This window comes from Buteo buteo, chromosome 11 (genome assembly GCF_964188355.1).
Source record: "Buteo buteo chromosome 11, bButBut1.hap1.1, whole genome shotgun sequence".
NCBI classification, from domain to species: domain Eukaryota; kingdom Metazoa; phylum Chordata; class Aves; order Accipitriformes; family Accipitridae; genus Buteo; species Buteo buteo.
The window spans coordinates 5,742,607-5,756,678 of NC_134181.1; the positions used below are offsets into that span (position 1 = coordinate 5,742,607).

Sequence of the window (14,072 nt, forward strand, 5' to 3'; positions counted from 1 at the left end):
AGTGACCGTAAGGATGCACAGCCAGGAAGGGGTAAAGGCACAAACAGCTGAAGTACAGGCATCCCTTTCTGAACGACAGACTGCTAAACTGTGTCTGAAACACTGGTAACGATACAAGGCTATAAAGACCGCTACAGACGTTTACACCCACCGACAATCTCATCCCACCTTCCTTAAAGATGGTTACATGTCAGAAGACCAGATTACCAACATAACTCAGTATACTGCAGCTTTCATAGAGAACACTCTTAATGGAGACTGCCTGAAGACAAGTTGGCTGGAAAATCTGGCCCAAATATTAGATATTTGTCTTCAGACGTGCAGGTACATCACAACATGTCTTCATACATGCAGTACGGATGAACTGGAACATAACTGTTCCAGATCCTCCACAAAAAAGAGCTCATGGTTCGTCAGTTAAAAAGAAGAGGTTTATATTCACCACATGCTCACAATTTGTATCATTAATCTTTAATGACAGCTAGAAGCTACAGGTTTATAAATATATATTTTTCATAATGGTGACAACCAGTGACTAGATGCGGTTTTGGTGGAAAATCGTCTGAAATACCGTAAGGCTAGGTAAATTACAAGGCATTATTAGAAAACATTGATTTTGAACTTTGGGTGATATTACATTACTTTTACAAACATTAGAAACAAACATTACTTGGTGAAATATAAACATTGCAGAAGAAACTACAACCAAAAATAAGGTACTCATTAAGTACCTAGTTAAGGAACAACCTTTTTTTAACTTCTTTTTTTAAACAAAGCCAAGTTAAATCAAAGAAACAGTAAAAAAACTTGCATGTTAAACACTGTCTTCAACAGACAGCATCTCCATTACAAAGAGAAATAATTTGTGTAACGCTATAAGGGAGGAGTTAGGTTTGTTTAAACCATTCCAAGAACAGTAATTTTCTGTCACAGCAGTCAATTTTGCTGCATTACAACATGGATTCATGTCCAGATGTAGGCAGGTTTTGCACCCAGGTAGAGCTCATTTTGTATCAACCTTAAAATGCATGAACTTCTTGTCAAGGTGCACCTCCATGAACCCAGTTACAGGATGTACACAAACATTTGTTACACCACAGTTTAGAAACTGGATTTACAAGTAATCCCAACCAATTTTAATTTTACTATTTTTGATCAGCTTTAAAAACATATATATTAGCTCTTTGAGTTTAAAAGTATAATACAATTTGGCTTATTTTTAAGATACAGAAATACAAAAATTTTAAAACTTACAACAGTAACACAACTTTTTGCCCTAGAAGGCGATAGAGAGTAAAGTATAATGCGTGACACTTCATTACGCAATTTTGTGAAATACTGTCTTGTTACTGTTACTCAAAGGAGTATTATTATGATTTCGTGAAGTCAGACTGGACAAAAAAGAGCCTAAAGATATAAGACTATTTAAGACATACAGTTTCCTTAATGACACTTTTAACAGAATATTCTATACACACACACCAATACACTCACCAATCAAGTTAATCCCTAAAAAACCCAGTTGCACCACAATATTGCATAGAAAGAAATCCCTGGTATTAATACGCTTGCACTGGAGACTAGGACTTTCTCTCTGCCTTACTAAATCAAAGCACATATGTTTTTAAAAAAGCACATCTCACATTTGACATTTTTCTTAGCTATATTCTTTGGAATCGCTAGTGCATGTGTTATTTCAAGCAATGCTATTGTTTAATATTAAAAAAATAAAATTGAAAGGAAAACAGTTTTCCTGCCTTCGCCCCAAAAATATAATGTAAAATAATCTTCCTATGTTGCATAAAAATAAAACCAGACCTTTCTCAACAACAGAAAGCTCAAACAAAAGCCAGGATAGCTGAATGAAGAGGATATTCATACAACATGAGGAAATCCAGGATCAAAAAACCTCTCTGTAAAATAATTTAAAAGCCGTATTTATAAGTTGGATAAAGAGAGAGTCCAACGAATAGCCAATGGTTTCATAGCTCAGTATTCACTTTGATCACGGAAGACCTACATTCAAGTCCATACACTGATTTAAGGAAGTACTCTCACCACTTAACTGTTTTAGGGCAATTCTCTCATATAAGCTGAACCTGAGAAAACCTTCCTATTGAAACAGGTAAGTTTCCCTGAACATGTTTCATTTTGAAAAATGTCACCATCTTCCATTTAAAGAAAAAACACCTGATCAGCTCTACGTAAGGCTAGGGTTTTTTATTTTACAGCAAAATTGACTATATTTACCTTAAACTATTTATGTTTGAAAAACCTTAATTTCAGTGCTCAAAAATATTTTCATTTCAGTAAGTAATCCTTTCATATATTCAGAACATGTACACATGAAGTGCATACAGGAAACAGAATTACTGATGAATTGCCAAAAAGCCATGCAGTATAACTGGAAGGTAAAAGTCATTTTCTTCAGGTATTCCTTACAGTGAGCACTTTTATCTCATGATATAAACTGTGCAGACAGATTAAATCCATCCAAAGTTTTAACGATATGCATTATGCAGCATCAGATAAATAACAGTAAAAGCTGAAAACACCATGTCTCCACAAATAGATTTCATAAAAAACTAGAACTTCTGGTTTCAGATAGAATATGCTTTTAGAATATCTGTGTAAGAGGTGAATATATACAATAAATATATTTTGTTATATTAACTATAGTCACAGTTGTTTTGGTTTTTTACTTAACTAAATAATTGTAGAGGTTTACCAGGAAGACATATTTCTGACTGTAATTCTTTTCACTGTAATATGGGAAAATATTATCAAATTCTTCTGGCTGCTACAGATACAGGATTTCTGGCACAGCTGAAAATGTATCAGGAATTAGAACTGATTATTATGTTTTTAGCGTAAATTTCACTTTAATGACAAAGCCATTATTGGACTTTTGGTGAGAAAGCTAAGGAACACAGGAGATTTCTTCATAGGAAATGTTGAAAGGCACATAAAAATTTCAATGTATATTTAATAATATGTTGAAAAGCAGATTCTGAGTATTTCCGTAGGTTACTTTACATTAAAATATAGAATTAGCAGATGTTTGCCTGTTGGCGCTATGGAAAAACGTTTCATGTATCTGTAAGGAGATCATGCTTATGCATGAACAGACATTTGTTCATTCAAGTGATACATTTTCCCCTCACATATGCTGAAACGACAAAGGGTGTGCACTTATTCTCTTGTTTACTGAGATACTGAGGCACACACGTTCACATCAGAAAGTTGCTTGCCAAATGGTAAAAGGAGAAAGAAAATTAATTTACCTGAAATTATGTACATTTGTTGAAAATGAGTAGGACGGTTTCAGTTACTGATTTTATGCTAATAAACAGTAATACGTTTAGCTAGCTAAAATTCCATTTACAGTCACTTAATAGTTCTGATTCCTTTTAGGATTTCTAAGAATTAGGGTAGATTTCAGAAATATTGCCATGAAAGGCATAGAATCACATGCAAAAAATCTACCAGTTTAAGTGTGAAGCAGCAAACATCAATGTATATCAGACATACAGTACAATTTGACTCACTGTATAAAGTATCGCTATATTGCACATAAAATAACGTGGCACATTTCATAAAGCTACAACTTTGCACAATAAATGACAGACACATTTTTACATCTGCAGAGACATAAGCAATGTATAATTTACTTAAAAGTGAAGTACGTGACCTAAGGATTATGCCCTTGCCTAAACCATTCTAGTGTCACTTGGAAAGGAAGGTGGCATGGGTTCTATTCATGCAAATGAAAATACAAAGAGCTGACAATTTTTCCAGAAAAAGGTTGGCTTGAAAATTTTCCAATATTTTACTTTGCCTGTGAAAGTTCATTTTGTGGAACTATATTCTTTAGAAATGTGATTTTAAAAAGTTTTGCTCCTGTTCCCGTTAAAATGATTGATGTCCCGCCAACTTGAAAATTATGCTCTTCAACACAGGTTCTCCTCCTCAAGTCATAATTTATGTGAATATTATATAATTATTATTTGGGATTTTTATTTCATCTCCATTTATCACAATGCTTCTAGCAAGCCACACATAGATAGCAACAGATTGAAATCTAAAGGACTGGAAACTGTACATGAGAGCTGGCAGTGGAAAAAGTACTCACGGTCATTGCAACTGAACGTGTTTTTGGAAATCTGAATAAATCTAGCTTGGAAATAAATTCATGTGATAGAAGTGAAAATGTGTAATCAAAGTAATGCAGCTTTGGCATATACCACTGATAAATTTCCATTAAAACACCTTGAACTTCCACAGATTTCATCGACAGCATCGTCTGGTCAAAGCTGACTGGGTGCAACCTTACCTTTCCAGGCTTTAAAAAGTAGGTGTTTATAAACGCTTCTAGCAGACCATGTCTTTTACTGGACTTCCACATATATCATCAATAACGTCCAATTCCAGTTCAAGCCCATAAAGTTACTCACAAAATTCAGTGTTGAGGACAGGCTTAACTGCTTGAAAGCTCAGGAGACTCTGTTTTGCAAAACATTCTTCTGGTATGCTACATCCTCAAAACGTTTAATATTCAGATTTGTGTTTGACAAAGGGGGCCATAAATAAAAGAGCATTAATATCTGAACAGTGCTGTAAAGCCATAGCCCAATTCTGCCTACAAAAGTTCAACCAAGAGCAACAGTCATTTCACCTCAGTCATGCTGAAAAAAAATGGTAATACAACAGCTTGCTAGTGTACTTGATGCATGTACATCCACTTAGGTATTCCAAATTTAAAAAGTTTACAAGCCACAGTTGCTATAAGGAGATTTTTAAACGATTAGAGACCTGCAGATGCTGCATAAGTCAAACGACAACGAAAACTGCCATTCGCTGGAAAATAATTTTGAAGTTGTAGAATTAAGAGTTATTCACTGTTAAAAAGGGTTTTAGGACTGCTCGTGTTTCTAAAGCCATTAAAACAGTAAACAGGAAATCCTGTTAAATCTTTATAAGCAAAGTTGCAGCATCAGTTAATCTAAAATGCATAGAAACTATTTTTTTCTCCAAGTGTTTTCATCAATCTACATAACAGTTGTCGGTTCACTATTTGGGTAAAAAAGGCCAAGCAAAAAAATGTTCTGGAAAGCTAGAACACATAAATAAAAAGATGTTTGGCTATATTTCCACCAGATTTCAAAGTGCTTCCAAATGGAGACAAGTCCTTTTCCTTCTCTCCAGCATTAAGGCTCTTATAAAGAAAGATAAGTTTAACTAAAAGACACTTGGGCTTTCTTTATCAAATATACCACTTAATATGCTTCAACCATGACCACTTTAAGACCCTAGTTCTGCAGTTCTAGCTTTATAAATGTGTACTAGCAATATATAGGATTACTTTATTACAAGACTGGGGTCCTTAATATTCTAAAATGTGAAATACTCAGTAGCTGTCGACAGTACATTTATTTCATATCCTGTTTCTATTAAAACCACAAGGACTAGAAAACCGACTGGGAAATTAACACCAAGTTACCAATACTCCAGAAAGTAGTCTTGCTGTTACTTCTATTAAATCAGAAACAGTGATCTGGAGAAATTAAATGAAATACTCTTTTCCCATTCAAGTTAACAGACCTTCCCCCCTCCTCCCCCCGAATTTATAAATTCAATTATTCTGACTAAGCCAGACCCTCAGGAGACAAAAGTGCTCTCATTTCCCATCGAAGTCAAAAGGTTCTATGAAAACTCGACATTACTCAAGCCGTTTGGGACACTTAACTCTTTTGAGGAACACAAAAACACAGTCAAAAATCACATTTCATTCCTAAACAATCTACAGAAGATCCAAAACATTAAAGGCCTGATCTTACAGCCCTTCATAATCGGAAGATCACACTGACATCGGTTTTACCACTCTCGGAAGTCACATTTCTAGAGGTCCCTCTCCTGCAAACACATACACGCCTAAATCCTGGAAAATTAGCACCCAGATTTGGCACCAGCACAACTTGCATTCAGCTGAACTCCTGAAAAAGCAAGTTTTAAAAGGAAAATACTATGTTTACCGCTAATATAATTTAAAACCTATCTTTGAAGGCAGAAGTCAGCATGCTCTGTAATTTTTATTGATATATTTTTATATGGCAAGACATGACTTTCTTCAATTTGTCTGACTAAATTTAGCCAGCTTTGTGAAATCTGTCACTTGCTGAAATTATGAAAAATTTGGAGCATTTTGTTTTTCAGAAAGCAGGCTCCCGCACCGACAGCTCAGCATAAGAAGTTCAGTTAAACTGTTAACAGGAATACAACCGAAAGTGTTGCTTGAGATGAGGACTAAAATTACGTATTCAACTCCTGCCACCTCTAGTTCATTTGGTGCAGTTCCGCGACCTTCCTGCTGACCTGAACACAAGCAGCTTTATGGGACCAATCCTACTGAAGCAAACATCAGATCCTAACAAACCTTTACAACGTGCCACGTGAACCTGAAAACAAAACACTTGCTTTTTAAAATCTCTCAGTGGGTTGCATTTCAATTGGTATGTGGCGTTATTTTTCTTCTCTGAATATGCTTAAACACATGAAACAGGGTTCAAAATTAAAAAAATAAGTATATCTTTGCTTTAAACCGATCGGTCGCTTTTACAGCATGACGAAACACAGCTACACCCTGGGGCATCTGTACTCTTGCCTTTTTGGGTTCAAAACCGCAGTCTGTCCCTTAACCCTGCCGTGTCGGGCCCTTAACCCCGCAGGGCAATGACCACGAGTGGGTCAGCGAGGCTCTAAGCACAGATCCAGCACCTCAACGGAGCCGGGCTTTGCTTAAGCAGGATTAGGCAAACAGGATGGCTGGCTGGATGCCCTATGACACTGCCCTCGGCGCTTCCAGAGCCCTGACCCTGCTGGTCGTGACCTCCGGCACCCGGGAGCACGGCTTTGCACCTGTGGGTCCCGGTCCTGACTGGGAAATTCCGCAAATACCCTGCGGCCCCCGGCTCCGGAGCCTGGCCGGGCAGCCGCTTTGCCAACTGAGGCAGAGACGGTGCGTGGGCCGCACGCCGTGCCCCCGGCCTCCCCGCCGACAGCCCGCGAGGTTTCCCCTCGACATGGCCGGGGCCACAGAAAATACAAATTATCCACCTGTAAACGGAATTCGGGAAAACATCTTCCGCCCGCTTAACAGAGGGACGGCTTGGAAACGAGGCCTGCGCCGGGCCGCGGCCCGCCGGCGAGGCCGGAGGGGTGCCGAGCCCTCCGGCGAAGGGGGGCCCGCCGGGCTCCCGCCGCGGCTCTCCTCAGCCCTCGGCGGGGGCAGGACCGGCCCGCCGGCCCCGCGGGGCTCCGCGCTGCCCCTCGGCGCTGAGGCGGCGGCTCTCCCCCCCTCAGGAGGCGGCGGCGGCGGCGGTGGCGGCGGCTTTCCCCCCCGCGTACCTCAGGAGGAGGCGGCCGCCGCCCCGCGCCTCATCAGATGAAGTGGATCCAGGCGGTGCTGTCGGGGTCCTGCGGGGGACCGGCGGCGGGCGGGACGCGCTGCCGGCCCCGCAGCCGGTAGTTCTTGCCCTCGTTGTTGTCCCAGTACTCGGCGCCGGCGACGCGGTAGCGGACGGCGAACTCCAGGGCGGCCTCGGCGGCGGCGGCGGCTCCCAGGGGCAGGAGGAAGGCGAAGCGGTCGGTGAGGCCGTCCGCCGGGCCGGCCGGCTGGTAGGCGGCGGGCACCTCGGCGCAGCTGGCCCAGGCGTTGAGCGTGTAGCGCACCGACACGGCCTTCTCGTAGGCCAGGTTGAGGACGCGCACGGCGCCGCGCAGCCCCGCCGGCTCGGCCCGCACCCACTCCAGCCTCACCTTGTGCCGCCGCACCCGCTCCGCGAAGCCGGGGCTGGCGCCGGGCTGCGGCGGGAAGAGCGGCTCCAGCAGCGGCGGCGGCGGCCCGAAGAGCACCGGCTCCAGGTCGCCCAGCGCCGGCGGCTTCCTGGTCTTGAAGAGGTCGGCGGTGCGCGGCGGGGCCGGCGGCGGCGGGGCGGGCAGCGGCACCTGCGGCAGGTCGGCCTCGCAGAAGTGGCGCACGGAGGTGAGCTCCAGGCCGAGGGAGTCGGCGAACCGCACCGTCTTGCGGCGAGACGGGCTCTGCTGCAGCGCCGGGCGCAGGCTGCGGTCGCCGGGCGTGGGCAGCGACTTGGCGCGGCGGCGTTGCGTGGGGCTGGGGGGCACGGCGGGCAGCGAGGGCTCCCGGCCGCGGGGCGGCGGCGGCGGCTTCTCGCCCGCCGCTTCCCGCACCACGGGCGGGGGCGCGGCGTCGCCGTCGGGGCTACAGCCCCCCTTGCACTGCTCGGCCAGGCTGCCATAGAGGCAAGCGCTGCAGCTGAAGTTGCGCGGCAGGTAGAGCCGGGGCGGTGGCGTGGGCACCGAGGTGTGCAGCGAGCCCGCCTTATCCATGGGGCGGCCGGCGTTGGAGCGGCGGGCTTAGCGCACGGCCCGGGGCCGGGGGGGGGGGGCCGGGGGGGGGGGGACGGGACGGACCCCCGCCGCCCAGCGCCCTCCCGGCCGGCCTCTGGGGGCCGCGGCGTGCGGATGGCGAGGCGGGCTAGCGCCCGGGCCGCGGGCTCTGCCTCTCGCCGGGACCCAGGGGCAGCGGGATCACTTCGGCGTCGTCCCCGTCGCGGCCGGCCCGGGGGGTTGCCGGCGGGCGCATGTGTCCGCGGGCGGCGGCGGGACCGCGGCGCTCCGGCTTGCCGCCGCCGCCGCTGCTGCTGCTGCTGCTGATGTGCCGGGGTCTGGCAGCGAAATAGGCCCCGAGTCATCCTCCTTCCTCCCCCATGGCTCCGCGCTCCCCGCCCGCCTCGGTGTCGTCCTCGCCACCTTCCCTAATTACACCCCGCCGGCTGCCCGCCCCCCTCTGCCGGCGGCTCCCCCTTCCCGCTTTCCCCGATACCGCGGCTACGCCATCCCTCTCCTCCTCCTCTTCTCCTCCTCCTCCTCGCTGTGTTCTGGGTCTTTCCTCGAGGATCTCATCCAAAAAGAGGAGGCGGGAGGGATTCCCCGGTGGAAGCATTAAAATTCATAGCGGCGCTCTCCCTCGCCCGATCCGCTACAGAAATAGCCGCTAAAGGAAGAAGCAAAGCCGGGCTCTGGGAGATTAAACGGGCCGGTAAGAAACAGCTGGCTTGCAAGTTGGATCTCGCAGTGTACATTTAAGGGAAGAAATCCAGCTAATCTGCTGTAATGCGTTTACGGTACATCTGCTGAATAAAATACACCTGCCGCAGCCCTGCCACACATTTCCATCCGTAGTAAAAGCAGCTCCAGTCCAAACACGGAGGGCTGATGATGAAACAGAAACCGCGTTTGTTCTTTACAGAAGAGCATCCAGTAATTGCCGAGCTGTATTCAAATGAATTATACTTTAATGAAAGGCAGACTCTGGTGCGGGCAGTTCAAGGAGCTAAAATACTATTTCAGCAAGCCGCTTCTTTCCAGACTTTCCGTAATCTGGTACTCATTTTTAATTAGTAAATTGCATTAAAAACAATGATCCTGCCAGAGACTGAGCCTGAACTGTGTTGACATGCGATTCTGATTTAGATTCTGAGCAGGAGGTTTTACACCTTCATCATTTTATCTGCAGCACTTGGTGTTCCTTTGAAAGTCTAGGCAGTGGAAATGTGGCTGATGAGATTACGAATGGGACAAGTAAGCCCGATAAGGGCCAAGAGTTTAAAAGAAAAAAAAAAGAGCCACCAGAACACGGGGGAAAGCTCCCTACTGTTTCATACTATCACCTTTAATTCCTTTATTAATAAGCATGAAAATAATTCCTAGGTTATTGCTGCTGGGTTCCAAATCTTTTTAACGACAGATGGTTCATAAGTAGGGAATGAAAAAATATGCCCAGCAGTGTTAAATTTGTGACCATTATGCTTCCCAGTGCTTTGTTGTGTCATTGTCTTGCATTCACAAGGAGGATCATAGGTTTTGAAAAATCAAATAGTAATAACATAAAGGATTACATCTGAATTCATTAGCCCAGGATCTTAAAATTGTCTCCCTTGTCCTTTAATACACACTACAGGAAAGATTCGTTAGGCCTCTTTCCCATGCCTCCTTCCCAAAAATGAGTATTTCAGGAAAACGACATGAACTCATGTTTGGTTTTCGTCTACTCGTACTAATTTGGGGGAGAAAAAGAACAGACCCAAAGAATTGTTCAAACAGGCTTTAAGACTACATTCTTTTAAATTATTTTTTTAGTGATTTCTAACTGTTGTAATTAACATTTTCTAAGGAATTAAGATTTGGTTTTGCTGGCATTAATTTCACTTTAAATCCAGCAAACAGGAATAACTATTTTTTACATTAATATGCAAAGTCTTTGCCTTTTTAAAAATATTGTGAAACTATCAGAACTAATAAACTAAATTGGCTTAAACGTGATTACACATTCAGTGAGTTTTGGATATGTCCTTGTGGTATACATGGGTGTCCTGGTTTCAGCCGGGATGGAGTTAACTGTCTTCCTAGTAGCTGGTACAGTGCTATGTTTTGAGTTCAGTATGTGAAGAATGTTGATAACACTGATGTTTTCAGTTGTTGCTCAGTAGTGTTTAGACTATAGTCAAGGATTTTCAGCTTCTCATGCCCAGCCAGGGCACCTGACCCAAACTGGCCAACGGTGTATTCCATACCATGTGACGTCCCATCTAGTTTAGGAACTGGGAAGGGGGGGGGGGCAGGTTTTTTTTTGGCCGCTCGGGGACTGGCTGGGTGTCGGTCGGCGGGTGGTGAGCAATTGCCCTGTGCATCATTTGTACATTTCAATCCTTTTATTACTTACTGTTGTCATTTTATTAGTGTTATCATTATCATTATTAGTTTCTTCTTTTCTGTTCTATTAAACCGTTCTTACCTCAACCCAGGAGTTTTACTTCTTTTCCTGATTTTCTCCCCCATCCCACTGGATGGGGGGGGAAGTGAGTGAGCGGCTGCGTGGTGCTTAGTTGCTGGCTGGGGTTAAACCACGACAATGGGGAACATGGCTGTTTGGAGTAATTCAGCTTCTGCTGTACTTTACACAATCAGGGTGCCTTAGTAGAGTTCGACTTCCTCTCTTCTGGTAATTTTAGTTGCCTAACTTCTTCTTATCATAAACTTGTGTAATACTCTTGCTGTTTGGCTTTTTCAGGCCTCTCTTCTCCCACAACCGTAGTAATATTTCAAAGAACAACAACAAAAAAACCCCAGGCAACTCCTTTCCTCACTGGTGATTGTAGGCAATGTAGTTTACTTAACCAGCTTGAAAATACAGATTCCCCAAAGTTAGCAAACCAAAGACTGGCATAAAAAAAAAAGAGAAAATCCTGTGATATGAAAGAAAAAAAACCCCAAACACCACAATAAGCTTTGGACTAGCCTGGTCAAGGCAACATGAGATGCAGATGAACACCCATATAAACTGATTGACGTGATGAGAACACAGTTCAGAAATTTCAGTTGAGTTCGGCTCTTGTCATCAGGTAAAACCTGATGGTTCTCTAGCCTTGGGAGAGAATGAGAATACTGTACGGGCATGTGGGTAGTGGAGAAAAGGGTAGAAAGAGACTTGATATAAATGCACGCCCACTGTAAATAATTTCACAGGCGATCCACATGGAGTAGGGTAGAAGAAAGCCGTTTACAGGCTTTTAAAAAATCAGAATTAAATGGTACTTAAATCATCAAAACATCAACTTGCCAGCTAATCCTGGAGGTGCTCACATTTTCACCTGCCATTTCCCCCAGACACCTCAAGTTCTGGCATGCATGGGGGCACCTCAGCCTTGTCCCTGTGGAGCACTGTCACCATGTAAACTCCACCAGAATCCATAACAAAGGTATTTCTCACATTTTTCTCTTGATCTGAACATTCCTAACATGTCTCGCTGAATCTACTGTGGGAGGTGTGTGCAGCTTTCTTTTTACTCTCTTGCTCACTTGCTAAGGGTGAAGCTGCGGGAACTCTTACCCACATCTTTCACTTCTGAGGGTGTCCTTATTACTAGGCTGGTCTTCCTCATCCAATGAGTTTAAGACAGACATGGTGAATGAAAGTTTCGAGCACTGAAATTTAACAAACATACACACAGACATTTCCTCAAATAGCCTGCAGCCTTGTGCATCCTTCTGTGATGTGGACACTGGTACAAGTTCAAAATGGGAAGCATCGGACACCATTTGTAAAAGGAAGTTCTTTTGGTTTTGCCTACTCTAAATATCTGTACACAGCAAATGCTTCAATCCTTAGAAGCAAATGGGAACTACCGCACATACAGAAACCATGGCTTAATATATGCAGTGGTAGGCATCCATACACCACCCACTCTCTATCTCAATTTATTTCACAAAATTTTGAACATGTACGTTTAAAAGTCTAATCTGTCTGTTCGTTTACAGTGCTATATTAAGGACGTTATCCAAGGCTCTTTTCTAAATAATACCATCAACAACAAGCTGATAAAGAAATCACTAGTACTGACCTCGCTAGCCACTTTAAAGAAATACCTTTTATCTTTTCACTGGAAAATAGTATTTTTATGACAAGATAATTTTGAAGGTGCCAGCAGGAATAGAGGAGTCATAATGTAAACTCTAGACCTATACAGTGTTGCTCTATTAGGTGGCAAGAAAAGCAGAAGGTCTTACATTACAGTTGGTGTCGACAGACCTATGAAATGGCACTCGGGCATTGTTTTCATTCCTAGAGATTCCTCTCCGTTTGCAGATTTAAATAGCATGGTCATAGGATAAAAAGGTTGTGCTAATAACATTGTCCTAATAACTTTTTGTCCACCCGTCTCTGCATCTTCCAGCTGACATAAAAAATTTTAAAGACAGCCTCTTGTTCTGCTGATGTAGCACTGAGTGACCCTGACATTTCTGCCTTGCCAAACTGCATTTAAAATCCATCTGATGCCTGAGAATTTCCAACTAACCAAACTGAGATGTTTGGTCCCCTCTTTTGTTAAGATTTAAATGACTCGCAAAGGAAAAGGCAAAAAGAATGCAGGCAGTGAACTGGGAGCTTTCTTCTGCTGCATTTATCAATTGTTTTGACTCCAGGTAATCTAGGAGAAAGCGGATGCTGGTGCTGGGGAGCATTAGGCAGAACTACAATGGAACCATTAATAGGGAGGAGTGTCTGAGTGCTGGGGCTTATCCAAAGTGGCCACTGTCACATGTCCACTTTAACTTTCCAGAAGAGGTTTATTTTTAGTAATGAGAATTGTAGGAAGATAAAATGGATGTAAAGGTGCAGTGCATTACGATTACATCAGCTTTCGAGATGAAGTTGTGACTCAGTATGTGAATTCAAAAGGTCAGCTTCTACTCTCATTTGTATCTGTGCAGCTCTTCTGAAGCTGATGAACTGTGTAGGTGGTGTTACACTAGAATATCACCCACGAGTTTAATAATCTTATATGACTACATGGATCCTACAACGGTATTTACACTGACAGTTTGTAAGCCCCGCATGATACACTCGTTCTGCATGCTTATACTTTAAAAATACCTTCCCACACCATTTCACATTAATGATTAAGTCAGACTTTATTTACTTCCCCGAGAAAATATCTTAGTGACATCTCAGAGAAGTGCCAGATTAGAATTAGATAATATGCCTAGGGTATATATAAAAAAAATTAAGTACAATGTTAAAGAACAATGGTACTGATCTTCTATACCAAGTATTATCTTTGCCTAACCAGGATATGCAGTCTTTATCTATTGAGATGAAAGTTGTGTGAGTCACAGAGTTATATCAAGGACATTTGATATCAAACAAAGATCAGTGGATAATTTCCAAAGGGGTGTATGTTCTGCTAAACAGAGATGTGACACTTGGAAAGGTTGCTTTGTGGTTGGTTTTTGGTTTTGTTTTGTGGGTTTGTGTTTTTTTTTTTTAATATCAGGATCCAAATGAAGATACAATATTAACAAGACAATAGAATTGTAAGAGTTTACCTCAGTTCATGACCTTGTGGATCTGCCTTACTGTATGATGAAGCTCACACACAATTTTATTAGTTAAGCATTAACCATCTCTGTTGATTCTTAAGTGATTGGCTTAA

At 43.4% G+C, this 14,072-nt stretch overlaps 1 protein-coding gene across 1 annotated transcript; it reads right to left on the bottom strand.

Moving 5' to 3' along the window:
- Positions 1 to 417: 417 nt before the first annotated feature.
- Positions 418 to 12,150, bottom strand: LOC142036614 (protein phosphatase 1 regulatory subunit 3E-like). The gene is made up of 2 exons (XM_075039963.1): positions 11,000 to 12,150; positions 418 to 10,451 (listed from the first exon to the last, which is right to left on the bottom strand). The coding sequence occupies exon 2, from the start codon at positions 8,404 to 8,406 to the stop codon at positions 7,438 to 7,440; it is 969 nt and encodes a 322-aa protein (XP_074896064.1). The 5' UTR covers positions 8,407 to 10,451; positions 11,000 to 12,150; the 3' UTR covers positions 418 to 7,437.
- Positions 12,151 to 14,072: the final 1,922 nt, after the last annotated feature.